Here is a 19,953-nt window from a genome sequence, read left to right as displayed (position 1 = left end):
CAATCGAAGTCGCAGAAAAAATTAAGAAAAGACGAGCAGCGTCCACCAACTCACCTCGCAGCCAGAACAAGTGGCCACATTATCTTGAGCAGATAAAATGTCGCCAAGGCTGATCATAGCCACGCGCTGGGGTTGGCAAGGCACAGACACGCGCTCAGTTCCAGACATTGTAATGGCTCGGCTATTGCCGTCGTTGCAGCGATTGGACACGGGCCGCTACCCGAATGCTTCTCGAGTTATCGATTATCACGAGCCCAAATCGAGTGCCCACGCAAGTTTCGGGTCCAATTTATGAGCCCCATTAAAATATCGTCAATGGGCGGTATTGCGACCGTACAGCTAAGTCATCAAGTTTTGGGAAGGAGATATTGAATGAAAACTCTCGTTTTTGTACTTGAAATTGCACTGCAACAAAGCAGTCTCTTGGCGAGTGGCATTGCGTGCGAGTATCCTAAAGTCACACTGGTGCCACTAAGCTCGTGTAAAGTGAAAAACACTAATTGAATATTGTTGCACCGCCCCTTTCAAGCGAATATTAAAATAAGTTATTTTCTAAATTTCATATCAATAGTCTGCGGAATATTAGGTTGCACATGTAACCTGACGTGTTCTTGAGTCAATAGTCAATAGGTAAAAAATATACCTTTTTCTTCAATTAAAACTTCCCATTCTCAATTATTTTCAAGCGTATACGGTTATGGAACAAGCCAATGTGTTTGCTCAATACTTCACTTAAGGTGTGTTTTTGACTAACATTTGTGCAAATTAATTTGCTTGTGTTCTTCTAACCTTAGGTGGTGGATTTGCTCAACGATCTCTACACCTGCTTCGATTCTGTAATTGAGAACTTCGACGTATACAAGGTGAGCCAAACATTCCCTTAGAAGTAATCCTGGATTGGTAAATTGTAACTTTTTTTGGACTATCGTAGAGCCGCTTAACGGAATCAAAATCTCGTTCTATAACTAATTAGTGTATCGTAAATACCAACATTAATAGTCTTCACGTGGTTCAGATGAGTTTCAATACATATAACTAAATGAAAAGTAGAATGTTATGTGCCTAATATTCACCTTTGGGTTTACACAACTGCACTGAAATAATATCGCATTGTAGTTGCTCATGGACAGCTATATTGAGAGTGCACTCAAGTCAAAGCATGAACTATCTATCATGATGTTGAGTGAGTGAGTAGTGTTATAAGCAACCAAACAAGCATCAAAAACAGAAAATTGGAGTATCGATAGCTATATGCTGCCAGAGTTGCCAGTATTGGCGGCTCATCTCGCGCCTGCAGGTTATTAAAGTCTCCGTTACATGAGGCAAGAGCACGTCTCGAAGATCGGCATTTTCCTGAAATGGCCATTGCTTTCTACGGTTTGCGCTGGCAGCAACCAGCGCAAACCGTAGTGTTTTCAGGAAGAACAGCAAAAGGGAATGAGATTAAATGAACAAAATCTCGCCGAGGTCGCGCTAGTAGGAACTTTATAGTTTGCTCATCGTCGATTCAGTGATAACGCAATATTTATAATATGCAACGAACTTTTTTTCCGTGTGCTTACATTGGCAGCAACATCTGTAGAAAAACCTAGCCAGTAACGCAAGCGATCTTTAGGCACGGGAAAAGGCTCGTAAGAATGGTATGACTTGTTTCCGAAATTATTAAAAGTACTGATTATTGAGGCAAGATAACACACAAGATATCTTCTGGCAGTGCTATATTTATCACGACGACTAATTGCTTCAAAGTGTTCGAGTATTAAGCACCTTACTGATGATTCTTGTGTGCGCATGGCTTGAGCAATTTCTTCTGACGAAAACAATGTATTCTTTATACATCAGCACACAAACAATTTATCGCGCAAATATACCTAATTAGTGCGTGGAGTCAGATATAACAGATAGGATTCTCAATATTATGTGTATACCAGAAATACTACCATACCGTAGTTGTTTTAGGCGCTGTAAACACCTACACCAAGGGCGATAAAGCTAAAAAAAACTCTATTTTGGCAAAAAAATACATTTTCTCGGACGCGTTGTATCTCAATTATAAAAGGTCAAACACAAAGCCATTGATCCAAAACAAGAGTACAATGTATATCTTTCATACGTCCGAAATATCACTAACACTCCGAGCTGTGCCTGCCGGACAAGATAGAACTCGATAAAGTTCTGTCAACCCTGTCAAAGCACACGTAATTTACCAGCGCCACCCCAGATACGTACGCGCTAGCTTATGTGGCTACCAGAATGGCGTATAATGCAAAATTCAAGTTGCCATACGAAAAAAAAAAAGGAAAAAAAAGTGGCAGGGAAAACACAAGAAATGCGAAACAAACAAAGCGCTTTCTTTGTCTAGGCATTCTTATGCCGTTCTCTGGAGTTTTTATTTTCGCAGAATGTACTAAATATGTCTCACTTTTACATTTATTGCAATACAAGCCAAACAAAGAGAAAAGAAAAGTTTAAAAGTTAAAACTGCCTACCGTATTAAAAAAAGGCAAAAAAAAACTAATTCTTTAGTCTTTCCCTATATTATGAAACCTTTTAAATTATTTACAAACGACATAATATGTTAAAAGTCGAATCATAAACGCAAAGAAGGCTGGTAAAATTTTAGCATGATTTAATAAATCATATACAATCTGAACCGCGTGGCAGTGAAGGCGCTTGTCTGAGTTTTTTTAAATTCTTAAGGAAGACCTAGATGTTTCATCATATTTCATTGAACCGTTCTTGGCTTCGCTGAGCGCAATAAAAAAAAATCAATTCATTAGATTTTTGTTTATCAGCCTAGAGGGAAGCTCCCCGAAGGAATACATGTTGTGTAACGATGTAATAAGTATTTGTAATTATTCCTCATTTAAAGCCGTTATAAAGGAAATGTATAAAATAAACAGGACAGTTATGTTGGTGATTCAAAATGGCGTGGTATAATTAGAATATCATGAAATCTTTACGTAAATATTTTAAGTATGTAATTATATACTCTGTTGCAAATTAAGAAAGTGATCAAGATGTAACTGCACAACTTTTCCTTTGTCTTTCCTCAATCTCAGCATGTTCTATACATAAATATATATAAAAAACTATACGTCATAATCTAGCCCTTGAAACACTAAGAAACAATATTACGTACAAGACGACGAAAATTGTTTTTGTCGTCTTGCCAGTTATTATATTTCTTTGTGTTCTACGGTGTGGATTATGATGTTTCCAAACCAGCACGCCTCCATACTTCAGCTTTTCGAAAATTACGTTATTTTATTTACAAGTGTTTCCAGTGTTGACAGGAGTTAAAAACAAATAACGTTCCTACTTTTGATGGATAAAACTGTGAACCAAGTGAGGAGGAGGGCTTATTTTGAGTCTGTATCGCCCTTTAAATTTCAGGTAATCAAAAAAGGGCCGCGTAGATTAGAGTGACATTTTTTTTCTCGTCTCACAATGTGTATGGGTAAAAAAAAGATTTTGGACAGTGAAAGAGAGCTGCAATGTTTAAAATAAATGCGGTATGAGTTTTGCTGTACACTGAAGTCCCATGTATATTTTTCTATTAAGGATACCTTGTAGACCTATGCCATGAGTTTTAGTTCATCACAAATACAAAAAAAAAATATCAGCTCTTTTTTCTGACAGAATGTCGCTTATATGGGGCGTTGCCGTAAGAACCAGGAGAGGCCTTGCAAAATTCGAATTCCAAACATAGATACCTACTTGAAATTGGAGACGCAAACGTCATATCACAATAAAGTTTTACGTCTACTTTATTTATCCTCAACACAAAGTTGGTTAAAAATATAGAGGAAAAACATCGACCGAGCATATGCTATGTCCATCTCGGCCTGCTCTCTGTCTGCACACCGGTTTGACGGTTCGATATCATGTGGCGTGGGCAACGCGAAAATGCTGAGTGCGTTATAGGGGAGACTGGCGACAAGATGTATGATCTCAATTAATAATTATTTTAAAGGAATATATAAACGGTGTAGCAGTTCCATTTCAGATTTAAAACCAAATTAACGTTTGTGATTGATACAATAATTCTAAATTAAGGCGAAGGCTTGTTCTATTTTGTCGTCTGCTACCCCTTCGCTCATCTATGCTGGCCTCGTATGGAGCGTAGGGAGGAGTGACCGAATGAAAGAAGACCAAACAAAACAAGCATATTTGCCTACTTTAGATTTTATTTTTATTTTATCAGACAGAAAGGTGACTTTCAGCTTCTAAATTCGATTAGAAACTGCATTATTTTTAATATATTTTGTTAAAAATATTTTTATTGCTGTTATGCGGCTCGTCACCAGCCTCTCACACGTCGTTATCGGCGTTTTTCGTTCACCACGCCACCTGGGAACGAGCTTACAAACCAGTACGCAGCCAAAGAGCAGGCCGGTTACAGGGTGTGCCGGCCACTTCTGGCCGCTATGACAGGGGGACAGAAATACTTCCAGTTTTCCTACGTTTTCCTTGCGTTTGGGTGGATGCGCCACGACTCTTGGTTCACTAGAGAGCAATTCCGTGAGAGCTATCCGCTCTAAAAATGCCCGAATGTCTTACTTTTTAGTTGCCGTAGCGTACTGGCACGAACAAAATGTCACAAGTGAAGTTACATCGATTATCTCGAGACGAGGAAAGCCATCTACGCTGCCGAGCCAAGGTGATCGCTGGACGATGGCTTTAGCAGACTGTGCTAGCCTGCTTTGATGTACTGTTGACTGATGGCGCAACGCAACAACCGCGAAAATGCGCCGAAGGCGTCGCAGCGCCTCGACTGGCCTCAACCGACTCATCTCCGCACAACGACGGACAATTACGGCACGTGAAAATGCAGTTTTCAGAGTAATCTGAGAAACAAAACCTGAATACTAAAGCAAACAAGTAAAAACACAGAAAAGTTTGCATTACAGACTCGTGTCGCGCTAAACACTCTAAAAATGCCTGCCCGTCTACTTAATTGCAAAACACTCAGAGTCAATCTCTGCGATCTGCGAAATCAGCTCAGCGCATCCATGATGAGACGGAACATCTGTTTAGATTTACAAATGAAGTCTGCGCTGTGCCATTATGCAATGCAAAACGTCATGCTGGCCGACGAAAATAATCTCTGGAGAAGAGGAACAAGGGGCACAAAGGACAAACACAGATCTCCAAACACATTTGTGTTTACCCTTCGCCCCCCTTATTTTCGTCATTCGTGTGTAGCTCGTTGCACGTTGCCTTAATTGCAATATCATCATACTTGCATTGCGTAATGTAACTGCGCAGACTTAATTTTGAGGTCTGAACAGATATTCTGCCACGTCATTCGCTGAGCAGATTTCGTAGATCGCAGAGACTGTATCTTTGAATGTTTCGCGGATACGTAGACGCGCAGGCATTTATAAGTGTGAGGGAAGCGTAATAACAACTTTCAGAAGGTTGTCTGCTAAAACCAAAACCCGGTTTGGCTCCCCTTCCGGATAGCTCGGCGCGTATCTTTGGCGCTAGGCGCCCACCGCCGATGCCTTGCCGTTCACGAAGTAGTTTATCGCGTTTAGGGATTCGAAGGTTTTAAGTCATCCTCAGTTATAGAGACCAGGGTAGTCGAATAGCTAACCCTAAAGATGCGCCCAAGATACCTTGGCCAGATTTGTCATCTCTTTGAGGAAGAAGTGATTTTCCTTTTCACCCAAGGAAGCAGGAAGGCATGCCGAACCCGTATAAGTAAATGTTAGATGGTACCGCAGTTAGCACTCGACGGCAAGATTTTGAAAGTACCCGTTACTCACAGCGGGTCCTTAAAAACAAGCAAAAACGATAGCCAGTCGGAATTAAAATGCTCCTCTGTAAGTTCGACCATTATTTGTCTTTGTTTACCTTCGCACACCCTGTATAGGACAAAAAGATGCACGGTCGAAATTTTCGCTTTATTTTTTTTAATGTTTCACCACCTTTAAATTAAAAATGCATTTTTTTTTGCGAAACGACGTTTGCGTGCGTAGTTTGAGGCATGTAAATGTAGAATTTGTTTTTTGCGAGGCATGACAAATGTGCTGGCCTTACGTGCCCACCCTGTATATAAAATATAGGTTTCTTTTTCTTATCTTTACACATTTGTTTACAAAACAAAGGCTATGAAAGCTACACTTGTTCCTGTGCAGGTGAGTTATAGAACCAGGGAGACATAGTATATGGGGCTAATTGTAACGATGAGTGGGCTAATTGAGTAAAATGCGTTGATTACCTTTTTAATTCGTGAAGATATTTGTATGATTCTGATTAGAAACTAGCTGAGCGACATCCGGAACCCCTAAAGTATTAATTTTTTGAAATTCTTTGTACGCGTGAGAAGCGCAGTACTGCGCTAAAGGTATTACTCGTGGAGCAGGTACAAGGCTGGGGCTCTCATATAAGACGGCAAAATCGCGCGGGCGCCTTACTGCAACCGCTAGCCTTGTACCTGCTCCTCGAGTAGTGTCTTTAGTGCGATACTACGCTTTTCACGAGCACAGTGTTCCTGAAAATTACTGATTTACTGGTTTTCGATTACGCTCAACTAGTTTCTAATTGGAACCAAATTTATATTTCCATGAATTAAAACGTTAATTAACAAACGTTACTTGATTAGCCAACTGATCATTACGACTAGCTCCATATTCTATGTCGCCCTGGCCGTATAACTCACCTGCACTAAGCGCATAAGTTTAACTTTCACGACATCTTTAAAATAAACCTTTAAAACTTAAAAACGGAAACGCCCCTAATGCAAAACTGTCCCTTCAGTCACCGGCGGGTTAAATAGTTCTAATATTACAAAACAGTAAACAGGTCCCAGAAGAAAAACAGTCACATTTATTTTAAGACTAGCCATTTAGTGAAAGTGACGTGCACAAACATTTAGGACGCCGAAGTTGAGTCCGCTTTCAAATGGTTTTCCCCCTAGTCATAGCGGGCGTGCGAGTGAAGTTCCTTGTTTTGTTTTATCTATGGGCTCGATTAATGTGTCAAGCCAAGATTTTACAATTTTTGGCTTTTTCCGTTTTGGGACTTACGTTTATGCAAACACCATCGATACCAACACACGGTATGATAAATATTTTACAATATTTTTTTCAGCCAGGAATGTTACAAAAAGGTATAAACGTGAAAGTAACTACAGCGATTCTATTTGGTAACGATGGTTCAAATCAGCTTATATTTATATTATATTAGACAGAAATAAAGGCCGAGCGCAACACCGTTAATTGAATACAAAATTTGTCCGTCTAAACCATGCTTTGCCGGTGACGTTATGACGCTTTTTGAGCGCAGCTCTTAGGCGCCCGTTTCCGAATTAAGCGGCGTCGCCGTCGCCGTCGCCGCGGCGTAACCACGCTTTGTAATGGAACGTTTGTCATAATGTCACACGTGACATCACGAGGGTTACCTTCCTGCGGGTTACAAGGGTTGCCCTCATGAGGGTCACGAGGGTTACCCTCACGAGGGTAAAAAGAGTTACCCTCACAAGGGTAAAAAGAGTTACCCTCACTAGGGTACAAGAGACTTGACCTCACGATGGTTACGAAAGTTACCCTCACGAGTGTCACGAGGGTTACCTTCACGAGGGTCACAAGGGTTACCCTTATGAGGGTTACCCTCACGAGGATCACGAGAGTAAGAAGGGTAACCCTCGTGAGGGTAACCCTCGTGAGGATCACGAGGGTAACGTCACGAGGTTACACTCATGACGTCACACGTGATGTCACGTGTGACGTCACACGTTACGCCACTTAACCAAGAAACATTTTTCCGCTCAATATAGCGGGAAAATTTCCCGCAAAATTTAGCGGGAAACTTTTACCCTCGTGACGTCGCTTGTGACGTCACGTGTGACGCTACGTGAATAAATGTGATGTCACGTGAAATTTGGCAAAAAGGCTTCGACTAAACTTAGCGGTTTAGCGTGGAAATCGATGTCACGTGACGTCCACACTAATTCAGTTTCCCCGCTAAGTTTAGGGGGAAATTTATCGAAAATGTGCCCTCTATATCGGTCGGGAGCAGGGGAGGAGGAGGGGAGGGTACGGAGGGGAAGGAGGGGCATACCCTCCTTTTCGTACCTTCCCCTTTTCCTCCTCAAGAGCTGCGCTCTAATTCGGCATTACAGAGAATTGTAAACGTCTTTCGTTTTTTGTTTCTATTTAATTCTAAATCATCCAGTGCTCCTCAATAGTGCCCTCTAAGGAAGACAGTTAAAACTTCGATATAGAATTATACTTCTACAAAGGCTATTACCGTGATCCCTGTGAGATCTATTCAAGTCATCTATCGGTTTAGATAAATATGCATGACTAATACGCACTTTTCTATGCTAAGCGCTTTCGATTGCATGCATATGCATTTGAATTCTCACTAGCCAGAATGTAGAGGCTTTATGATGGAGTGCAAGGCTGTCCAGTAATGTTATCTCAATATGACCAGTTAACGTCATTGAGGAACTGCGGGTCGTGGCTATGCATTTCCAGGAGTTGGCAAAATAATTTACTCTTTAAATAATCGTGTAATAAAAAAGTTCATTAGGTATCACGCCCCGTAATTTATGTGTTTCGTATAGGTACGAGACGCACGCAAATAAACCTGCTGGCGTCTCTCGATGTTCAAAACAAACAAACAAGAAAACAAACCGCAAACAAATGGTGTGGGACATTATGTCGTTCCAGGTTGAGACCATCGGCGACGCCTACATGGTCGTGTCCGGGATTCCCGTGCGCAACGGTATCATGAACGCCCGGGAGATAGCGCGGATGTCCCTGGCGCTCCTCAAGCAGGTCCTCTCCTTCAAGATCCGACATCGACCGGGAGAGAAGCTCAATCTACGCATCGGCATCCACACGGGTACCTACGCTCGTCATCCTGTCAGCCTGATCACGATTAATTGTTCTGTGTACGCGTTTCGTCAGGACGTAGCTCATGCGGACACGTCTGATGGAGCAAGGCAGAGAGTGCAGGCGAGTGGGTTACGGTCTGCTATGTAACAGCCGTGCGCAAAACAAAACAAAAAGTGCGACACACAGCATCACCTTTTTATTAATTTTAGCATTACTGGGACGTGGTATGTAGAATGGACTTTCACGTGGTAAAGTACGGTGTGAGACATGCAAATTTTCACTTATTTGGGAGAAATATTATTTTGTCGTATGAGACCAGTGATGTAAACCAAGTTCGATCATTTTTTGTTCTGATTCACACAAAAAATAATGAAATGTCGTTGGCAGAACGCTGGTCCGCGATCACATGCTAAACACAAGTAGTTTATAATCTCCTCGCGGATTATAGTGGCCAGTGAGATCTAGACCCCATTTGATTAGTTCAGTTAAACGTCGTTGGAGCTTAACGGCATAACTATAGACGACTGTAAAGAAGGTGGACACGCTGCTCGATTATGTTCTTTTTTAATGGAGGAATCAAACATTTCTATGCTGAGTACAGCTGTCTGTCTTCTCGGCCTGCCCGCACGAGTCAATAATTCTTTCAGGTGGTTTTCAGTCATCCTACATCTCATTTACTTGTTTTGCACGCGAATTTGAATAGCGAATTGTTTATAATTTTGAATTAAATTTAGAGCGCAGTGGACAGAAGAATATGTGACACCGGTCTGCGAGCCCTTTATAAAGATAGTACGATCAATTCTAGGGGGACGGGCGTGCTCCCAACAGTGGGGGAGGCTCTGCCACCTGATCCTTATGTTCCTTTTTAGTGCAGTGTCAAAAATTCATTCAATCTATCGAACCGGTCCTCAATGCAATTAACTGTAGATATCAAGAATTATTATCCCAATGAAAAAAAATACATTTTTTAATGATTTGCTGATCACACCGGAAAACGCCGGCTGCCTTTGTTTAGTACCCAATTGAATACGTGCGCGCATTGCACGGAATAACTTTTTAGTCCCCAAAAGCTATATAACCTTCAACTTCAGAGACGTAGAAATAGTAACCTAATGTAGTTCATATATATTTGCGTACAATGACTGCTACGGTACTACTCTCAACTAGTGTTTGACGGATATGTTTCTGAACACGCCCACTGCTCTTTCGGTCATTGACTTTCTTTTACTGGCGCTCATGTAAGCTGAATTAATAGCAGAGCTCCCCTTAACCTCCTCCATGTTCCTCTTATTGACTTTAGTTTGAGGGCAATTGTGTTAGATATAAGGACAGAGGTATGATATTCAAAAAAGAAAAATAGACAGATATAAAGAAATGGACACGAAGTACGGAGCTTGTGCAAAACAAATTTTAAGGGTGAAGGATCTGCGATTGGTGCCCTAATATTTATATAGGAACAGCCTCGGATACCGGGCCACATTTTGTTTTCTCAAGCATAATTTTGTTGTGAAAAAATAATTTCATATGCTTTAATTCATTCCAGAACTAAAACACACGGTACTTTACGTGAGATACAACATTTATGTGGAACGTGCTTGTGCAGTTGACTTTTCCTTAAGCAACCTCGTTTGAAATGCATCAATGAAATGCTCGTTCTAAGAGTTGTTCACCTGGTAATACCCATAAATAACTTACACCCACAGACATTAATATTTTAAATCCAGGTACGTGCTTTCCTACACACCCCACCCCTCTCATACTTTCTGCAATTTACGTTCGATTATATAAACTGTGCTCTAGCGAGAGATGCGCACACTTTTTATATTTGGGCAGGGTACGGATGTAACAAATGTAAACAAATGTATTTTTTGCCTTATTTACTTTCTAGCAAAAGTAAACAAAACACTTTCGATCAACAATTGGAGCACTGCGGAACGCTAGCTACGTTTGTAGACTTTGTTGGATTAGGGTTGGGGCGTTTTTATCACGGTGAGCTCATGACCATAGGCGCGGAACGCCGCTCTTTGACCCGATGGATTTAGTTGATTAAATGTAGATAATTATATGATGATCTGAGCGCATCACGGGTAAGTATGTGGACAAGTACTTTGGGATATTTGTTGTCTACGAGCGTAGAAAGGGAGAGCTAATTGGGCTTCCAACTTATAATTAGATTATTGCTGGGTAGGCCCTCGTAAGCCGGTTACTATCATCAGTGCTGCATTTAATTTCATTACGAAGTTAGGTAGCAAAGCTTGCCAGAGCCATATTAACCCGAAGGTGGGCGGAGTTAGAACGTGAAGAAGGATTTTTCATGTCTCGCAGCACCCGCTATTTTATCTCCAGCCTTTTCAGGCTCAAGCTGCGCTATCGCTACCGTATTCTCGGTAATTATATTTGGCGACAACTTCTTTTGCAATACACTGGAGTTTACATACACGCGTTCCCTATCCCATTTTGAGCGCTGGGTAAGGCTGTGCGCGAGCTCTCCTCAACTTTCACTGCAATGCCAAGACAGTTGTTGCCGAGCATACCACATGAACAAAAAATTAAAAAAAGGTATTCATTAACGAAGCAATATTTTCACATTTTACTATCTGTGTCACACTTATCGAATTTCACGAACGACTATCTCTCTTGAGAACCAAGAGGCTTTACTTTTCACATTGTTGCAACCTGATGAAGAAACTTTCAGACCTCAGGTTTTCCTGGATGATAAATTATTGCTCCCTTCTCCAAGGCATGTGCATATTTAGAGAAGGCTTTACAAGTTTCATAATTTCAGTATCGCTTAATCTTGGTAAAAGCTAAAAAGAACTGGCAAATTTTTCGCTACTGAGGGTGAAGTGACATAACAATATGAAAAGCCCTAATGTAAAAGGCCTGTATGGCTAGTACAGTGACCTGTAGAGGAGGTGGGGGGGGGATTTTACTTTTGAGGTTTTTCCATGACTTGACAAATGGATAAAATAAACTGCGGCATGATGTTTAAAATAAGTTTGACCTTGTAAAACTTATGAAAAGAGCATTTAGTTCTTCTTATTTAGTGACACTAAGCAAAGTGTTTTTAGTGCGGGTAAGTGTTTGTGTGATCATTCTTATTAATGACGTGGCACCATTCTGAGGCTTCTGTGCGGTTCTTTAACAATTATTTCTAGCAGATGCGACTACCTATGTGCTTTGATATGTCGTGCTGATATTAAATTCCTAATATTTCGTCTGAGCAAGTTGTCACTAAGGCAATATACTTCTTTAAAGCAGTGATAGAGCGCAGGAGAGCTGGTAATGATTCGACATTCTGTAAACCCTGTAGACGGCCCCCATCTCAGGGTCTAAAAGATGTTGAATATACTTCCATCTATAATAAAAGACAGCAATTTCTGTTTACTGCCCAATCCTGCATGATCTTTTTACGCTTAGTGTTGCCAGGAGCTTTATCTTTGTATTTTTATTTAAAAAATAAACTTTATCCTTATCATTATCCCTATTTTTATCCTTATCCTTATCCTATCCCTATCGATATCATTGTCCTTACCCTTATCGCTATCCTTATTCTATCCCCCTGGTGACGAAGCACTTGTCTTTCTATCTTGAGGTCCATGTGCGGCCGGCGTCGTCGGTCTCAAAATGCCCCGCTACTGCCTCTTCGGAGACACTGTCAACACGGCATCGAGGATGGAGTCTAACGGAATGCGTGAGTACATAACATTAGACATAACAATAACACAATACTTGAAGTCTTAAAAATGAACCGGTAGTTTTATATGACTTGGCGTATCATTATTTTGGAGATTTTTAAGTGGTAATTTCAAGCTATGTATAACTAAAACACTGCAGATTCACCCTGCCTTTTATGGAAGATGTGAAATATAAGCCTGCTTGTTTATAGTGGCTTAAAAAGTTAATTTAGTGGAAGATACGAAACAATACTAGTTAAGTAACCACCACAAACTACCCAATTTAAACGTCCACTATACTCTCATTACGTCTCCATGCAATTCATTTTAGAGACAGCAATTTTCACGATATCGTTCATTTTAGGATTCTTGCCATGAAGTTTTCGACTCGTGAGCATTAAGAAGCTTGTGTCGCAGAAAGGCCAGCGTTAGCGTCGGTGGAATGAAGAAATCCTGATTGTTCGATAGGGACATGACGTCATAGCCCCATTACCCGGTGCGGGAATTTCAAACAACCCACAATACTCATGCGAAACATGGCGTCATGCGTGGAATGAAAGGGGATAAAACATGGCATCTAATTCAAATTAAGGGTTGCCTCGTCTCTCGAATGATTTCACTTTATAAAGTAATCTATTTGCCTTAAAGAAAAAGTTCGAAGAATTTTAGACGGGATTCGAACCCACGACTCTCCGTTTGCGCGTCAGACGCACTACTGTATAGGCCACGCAGACGCGCTTGAAGGTCTTGGAAACGAGGGGGAGTTTATAGGTTTAGCTCTCGCGTTCCACTCTTAAAGGCGATGCTTAAGCGTCGTCCTGTAATTTCATTTCATAGCTCTCCAGGTCAAAAAGAGCAAGCGCGGCGATAACTAACCTAACGGCAGTTAGTGATTCTGACTTACCGCCCCAAAAAACTTTAGTTCAGCAGCACTCAATTATTGGAAATCGTGATTTTATATTTGATTATAGTCACTTGATACTTTACAAGTTCGGCTTGCATTCGATTATTTTTTTTGTGAAATAAGTTTCAAATAAAAACAGAAAATAAAATGTTTGTTGTTAATCAAGCAGGCATTTTTTTTCTGAAGAAGGAAGTTAGGATGTTACTGAACACTGTGAAGAAATGTGTAAAATGCAACTTAATATGTAAGACTGTGGGTAATTTTCTTGAACCTACAGCATTTAAATATGTTCATATAATTTAGTGCACCAATCTAAGATATCAATAAAGCACACACCTAATTGAGTATTGCAGAATATCTTAATCGTCAAACAACACCTGCTGATAAAACGGAAACATCTAGTTTTCTATTATACGCAGGCTACGACCGGTTTATGAAATAAGTAGTGCGTCGTGGGAGGTTTTTTGAAAGCTGATAGCACTCGTAAAACGTGGTAATGCGTAGCTTACAGGCTTTCACGTGGAAACAAAACGGTACTTATATTTAAGGTGCCTTTCAGGCCTTCTGGTTGGAGCAATGTTATCAGAAACCTAATTTCTACAAATATGTTCCCTTCCAGTTTGTCAATCGTTTTGGGACATTCGTAAAATTGTAGAAAATGTATTGCGCCTGTACTAGATGCACCGAGACACATTAAAGTTGTCATCCCCAATAAAAAGATATTACGGAACAGTTTGATCTAATATTATCTTTCTACTTCTGCGGGACCTATCGTGAGGTTTCTGGACTAGTGAAGTTCATATTATTTGAAGATATTGCCGCGCGCGCAGCTGGCCAAGCAGGCAGCGCGCGCGTAGCCTAACGGTTATCGCGCTTGCTTTCCACGCTGAAAGCCAGGGTTCGATTCCTGGCCGCGGAGGCGCATTTTTGTTGACTCTGTAAAGTAATGTTCTCGTAAATTCGAGAACCATGTTGGCTTGTTCGAGGTCAGAATGTTCTACACGCCGAACCTTCTACGCCTATTATTCCAGAAGCCCACACGTGTACATAATGGACTCCGCGCGGCGATTTGCATTCAGTCTCGCCCCAGCGTTCGACTCTGCTGTTACGCCGACTTCGACGCCCGCGACGCTCTGTTATTATCTTTAGTACCCTTTTATTTTTGGCACAAGTTCGCCACATTAAACATTTATTTCTTCCTGTTTATTTATTGTTTTTGGTCACCACCCGTGACATTTTGGTGAAGGCGCGGGGTACCGCATGCTTGTGCAGCGTTCCCCTCCCAGGGCCCGCAGTGCAAGTCCGATTCCCGGCTCGGTGAGAAGACCACTCACCGCGGAACCTGAAACTCGAACCAGCCGCCGCACCAAGGGAGAGGATCTGGAGTACGGTTTGCTGCTGGAAAAGCCCAAGCCGAAGAAGACGCCGATGACCAACCAGTCGCAGACCCCCGCCGCTCCTGCCGTCGTCTACCTACCCGTCGCTCCTAGGACAACCGGCTCCCTTCCAAGGCGAAAGCCACGAAGGCATCGACGACTGGGTTCAACAGTATGAACGGGCGGCCCGTCATAACGGGTGGACACCGGAACAGTGCATGCAGAATGCTTACTTCGCCTTGGAAGCAACTGCCCGGAACTAGTTCGAGAACCATGAAGCATCGATCAACTCCTGGGAGCAACTCAAGGCTGGGTTGCGAAGAACATTCACCAACCAACAACGAAAAGAACGCGTGGAAGAGCTTCTTCAAGCGAGGATCCAAGGCCCTAACGAGAGCGTCGTTAGCTTTATGGAAGATGTCCTACGACTCAGCAACCGCGCCGATCCTGAAGCTACCGAAGAAAGAAGCTCAGAGTCTTGATGCGCGGCGTGAAAGAAAACATTTTCGGTGGTCTTGTGCGGAGCCCGCCTACCACAGTTGAAGGCTTCATGACGGAGGCCACCAACATCGAACGTGCACTTCAAGCACGAGCCGCCCACTACCACCGAGTTCCCGGCGTCGGTGCCTTTTCGCCTTCCGGCAGCAACACCACGGACATCCGCGAGATAATCCGAGATGTCGTCCGGGAGTAGATCAAGAAACTTCTACCTGCCGCCGCAAGCCCAGCTTCGCCCTCAATTGCCGAGATTATCAGGGAAGAAGTCCAGCAAGCGCTGCAGCCTGAGGTTCTCGTCAGCACCGCTCCGGAACCACCGACGTTGAGTTACGCCTCAGTGGCTCGATGGCCACCGCCTCCTCGTCGCACCTATGTCGGGCCGCCCCGACGTCAGTCTCCTGCGCCGCAGCTCGCCCGACGCCGCGACGACCAGGTCCAGTACGCCTGCCCGGAGCCTCGCGCACCCCGTGAGACCGACGTGTGGCGAACGCCCGACCGACGCCCTGTGTGCTTCCATTGCGGGGAAGCGGACCACACCTACCGCCGATGCCCATACCGTCGACTCGGGCTACGCGGGTTCCACCCGAACGACCCGCGCCCCCGTCATGGCGAACGCCCTACCGAGATCGACGAGTACCTGCGACGACCTCAGTCCCCCGAGCCTGCGTCCCGCCGAGAGTTCCGATCGCCTTCGCCACGACGTCCAGCTTCGCCAATGAACCGACCCCGACGTGGAAGCCTGTCGCCCCTCGCTCCTCGCCGGGGAAACTAGGCGCGGCAACCCCTAGAGGTCGAGTTGCCGAGGACGACCGACGCAAAGAGCCTCCAAGAACGACGGAGCGCTCCCACTCTCCCGACGCTACGCATCACAACGACGCTCCTGCATCGGTGTCCAACAACCTAAACATTGTTATCGACGGCCTCGACGCATCGGCACTCGTGGACACCGGAGCAGACTACTCAGTCTTGAGTGGGAGGCTCTCCCGCCGCCGTCGAAAAGTCACGACGCCGTGGGATGGACCTCAAGTACGAACCGCCGGAGGGCACCTCATCAAACCAGTCGAGAGATGCACTGCTCGCGTCGAGATCCACGGTGAGACGTGCCCTGTGAAGTTCGTCGTTCTGCAAGACTGTTCTAGGGACGTTATCCTCGGAATGGACTTTCTCTGCGAGTATAGCGCCGTCATCGACCTCGCGGCAAAACCAGCTGACGGTGCGAATGCCTGTTTTACCGCCGGTGGAGACCAACACGACGTCAACAGCGATCCGAGTTATCGCCGACCATGTGAACTTACCGCCGTGGTCGAGTGTTTTTCTCACCGTCATAACCGACGCAGCCATGCACGGTGAAGCTCTCCTGGAAGGCAGTGTCCAGCTTCTCCTTGAGAAAGGAATTGGCGTCGCACGAGGCGTAACGGATCTCCGAGAAGGACGTACAACTGTTCTTGTGACAAACTTCCGAGAAGAGCCACAGCACCTAACGAAGGGTACCACCGAGGGCCAAATCGAGGAGCTTAAAGCGCCAACCGTGGTCACCGCAATCTCCGAAGAAACCTCGTCGTCCCAACAGAACAGCGCGCCGCCGCCGCCGATCGACATCGACCCCGAGCTCCCAGCTCCTAAGCGCCAGCAACTGGTTGATCTCTTCGCCGAATACAGTGACTGTTTTGCCACGTCGTCGAAAGTGCGCCAAACATCAATGGCGAAACATCGCATTATTACCGACGACGACGCGCTCCCTGTCCACCAGTCGCCGTATCGAGTCTCCTTAAAGGAAAGGAAAGTGATTCAAGATCAAGTCCAGGAGATGCTTGACGACGACGTCATTGAACCCTCAAGAAGCCCACGGGCGTCCCCATGGGCGTCCCCATGGGCGTCCCTAGTCGTCCTTCTAAAAAAGAAGGACGGAACCCTGCGGTTCTGCGTGGACTATCGTCGACTGAACGCTGTGACGAAGGACGTTTATCCGCTTCCCCCATCGACGACACGCTAGACCGGCTGCGCCACTCCCGATATTTTTCGTCAATGGACCTGAAGAGTGGTTACTGGCAGATTGAAGTCGACGAGCGTGACAAGGAGAAAACTGCCTTCGTCACACCCGACGGACTGTACGAATTCAAAGTGATGCCGTTCGGACTTTGTACAGCACCAGCCACATTTCAGCGCGTCATGGACACCGTGCTGGCAGGTCTGAAATGGCAGAGCCGCCTCGTCTACCTGGACGATGTCGTGGTATTCTCACGAGATTTCGACGAACACCTCAGACGACTTCGAGCCGTACTTCAAGCCATCAAAACCGCCGGCCTGAAACTCAAGCCAACAAAGTGTCGGTTCGCCTATGGGGAATTAAAGTTCCTTGGCCACGTCGTGAACAACAAAGGTGTTCTGCCTGACCCCGAGAAGACCCGCGCCGTAGCTGCATTTACGCCGCCGGCTGACAAGAAGGCCGTGAGAAGATTTCTCGGACTCTGTGCCTACTACAGGCGCTTTGTTCGAGACTTCGCCAAGCTGTCCGCACCGCTGACACACCTCACGAAGGACGCTGTAGAGCTCCAGCGGACAGAAGGACCCCAGAGGTCATTCGAAGAGCTCAAACGAAGACTCCAGACGCCCCCCATTCTTGGCCATTTCGACCAGTCTGCTGAAACCGAGATCCACACCGACGCCAGTAACACAGGACTGGGTGCGGTACTAGTCCAACTGCAGGACGGCGCAGAGCGAGTCATCGCATACGCAATTCGGACGCTGTCTAACGCGGAAAGGAACTATTCAACTACTGAAAAGGAGTGTCTCGCTGTCGTCTGAGCAATAACTAAGTTTCACCCATATTTGTATGGAAGTCCTTTTCGCGTGGTCACAGACCACCACTCGCTCTGCTGGCTCGCGAATCTAAAGGACCCATCCGGACGCCTCGCCCGGTGGAGCCTCCGACTGCAGGAGTTCGACATGACCGTGGTGTACAAGTCCGGCCGGAAGCACAATGACGCCGACTGCCTGTCAGGGGTCCCAGTCGAGGTCGCTCCTGCCTGCACCAAAGAGGACGACGATGAGTGCTTCCTCGCCGCTCTGGATGTCAGCGACATGGCAGCACTCCAACGCTACGACCTTGAGCTTCGAGCACTCATCGAGCACCTAGAGGGACAAGGAAGCGCCGTTCCTCGCGGTTTTGCACGGACACTGTCAACCTTCTCCCTCCGACGAGGTGTGCTCTACAAGGAAAACTTCAGCGACAACAACACGGTGTGGCTGTTGGTGATCCCTTCCAGTCTTCGAGAAGAACTTTTTCAAGCCTGCCACGATGACCCGACGGCGGGACACCTTGGTTACAGCAGGACTCTTGCCAGGATACGCGGAAAGTACTACTGGCCCAAGCTTGCGAAGGCAGTGCACCACTACACCCGATCTTGCCACGAGTGTCAACGACGGAAGAAGCCACCGAGGAGACCGGCAGGACTTCTTCAGCCTATTGCGCCGCCATCTGCCCCATTCCAGCAAATCGGTATTGATTTACTCGGACCTTTCCCACCGTCGACGCAAGGAAACCGATGGATCATCGTCGCAACCGATTATCTCACGCGGTACGCCGAGACAAGAGCCCTTTCATCAGGAACGGCTGTTGAAGTCGCGAAGTTTTTCATCGAGTCCATCGTCCTCCGGCACGGTGCTCCTGAAGTCCTGATCTCAGACCGTGGATCATCATTCATGGCCCAGCTGACGCAAGGAGTCCTTCGTCTCAGCCACACCAGCCATCGCCGCACCACGGCGTACCACCCGCAGACCAACGGGCTAACGGAAAAACTCAACAAGACCATCGCCGACGTGATCTCCATGTACGTCGACGTGGAGCACAAGACATGGGACGAGGTGCTGCCGTACGTCACATTTGCCTACAACACGGCCGTACAAGAGACCACCGGAGTGACACCCTTTCAACCGGTGCATGGGCGCAAGGTAACGACAATGCTGGACGCTATGTTACCCCACGAACCGGCTGTCGACGCAACCGACGACGCCCAGGTGGTTGCCCTAAGGGCAGAAGAAGCCCGTCAGCTCGCCAGACTCCGGATTAAGGCTCAACAACGTGTCGACACTGGCCGCTACAACCTTCGTCGTCGGGACATCCATTTCCAGCCCGGAGACAGGGTGTGGGTGTGGACACCGATTCGCCGCCGCGGTCTCACCGAGAAACTCCTGAAACGTTACTTTGGACCCTACAAAGTGCTTCGTCGACTCGGGGATCTGAACTACGAGGTGATGCCCGACGGAACACGGACTTCGTAACGCCGGCATCCACGACCGGAAGTCGTCCACGTCGTGCGATTGAAGCCGTATTACGCTCGATAGGACTGTCGACCTTGTGTGTTCCAAATGACTCTTTAGTTTACCGTTCTTTTTATTCGTTTTCTTTTGTTTTTGGGTTGCATCGGGGCAATGCACTTTTTAAAGGGGGGAGTAATGCCGCGCGCGCAGCTGGCCAAGTAGGCAGCGCGCGCGTAGCCTAAGGGTTATCGCGCTTGCTTTCCACGCGGAAAGCCAGGTTTCGATTCCTGGCCGCGGAGGCGCATTTTTGTTGACTCTGTAAAGTAATGTTCTGGTAAATTCAAGAACCATGTTGGGCTTGTTCGAGGTCAGAACTTTCTGCACGT

At 45.4% G+C, this 19,953-nt stretch overlaps 1 protein-coding gene across 1 annotated transcript in view; it reads left to right on the top strand.

Annotated features, from left to right (window-relative positions):
• Positions 1–19,953, top strand: part of LOC8043725 (atrial natriuretic peptide receptor 2) — a 122,721-nt gene that overhangs the window by 89,894 nt on the left and 12,874 nt on the right. Inside the window, exons 7-9 of the mRNA XM_040215781.3 lie at positions 795–863; positions 8,685–8,859; positions 12,448–12,546. Coding sequence (XP_040071715.2) covers positions 795–863; positions 8,685–8,859; positions 12,448–12,546 — 343 coding nt within the window. The remainder of the gene's footprint in view (positions 1–794; positions 864–8,684; positions 8,860–12,447; positions 12,547–19,953) is intronic.

This window comes from Ixodes scapularis, unplaced genomic scaffold, assembly GCF_016920785.2.
Source record: "Ixodes scapularis isolate PalLabHiFi unplaced genomic scaffold, ASM1692078v2 PGA_scaffold0__279_contigs__length_252992795, whole genome shotgun sequence".
Taxonomy (NCBI): Eukaryota; Metazoa; Arthropoda; class Arachnida; order Ixodida; family Ixodidae; genus Ixodes; species Ixodes scapularis.
This window is presented reverse-complemented; position numbering and strand designations above follow the sequence as displayed.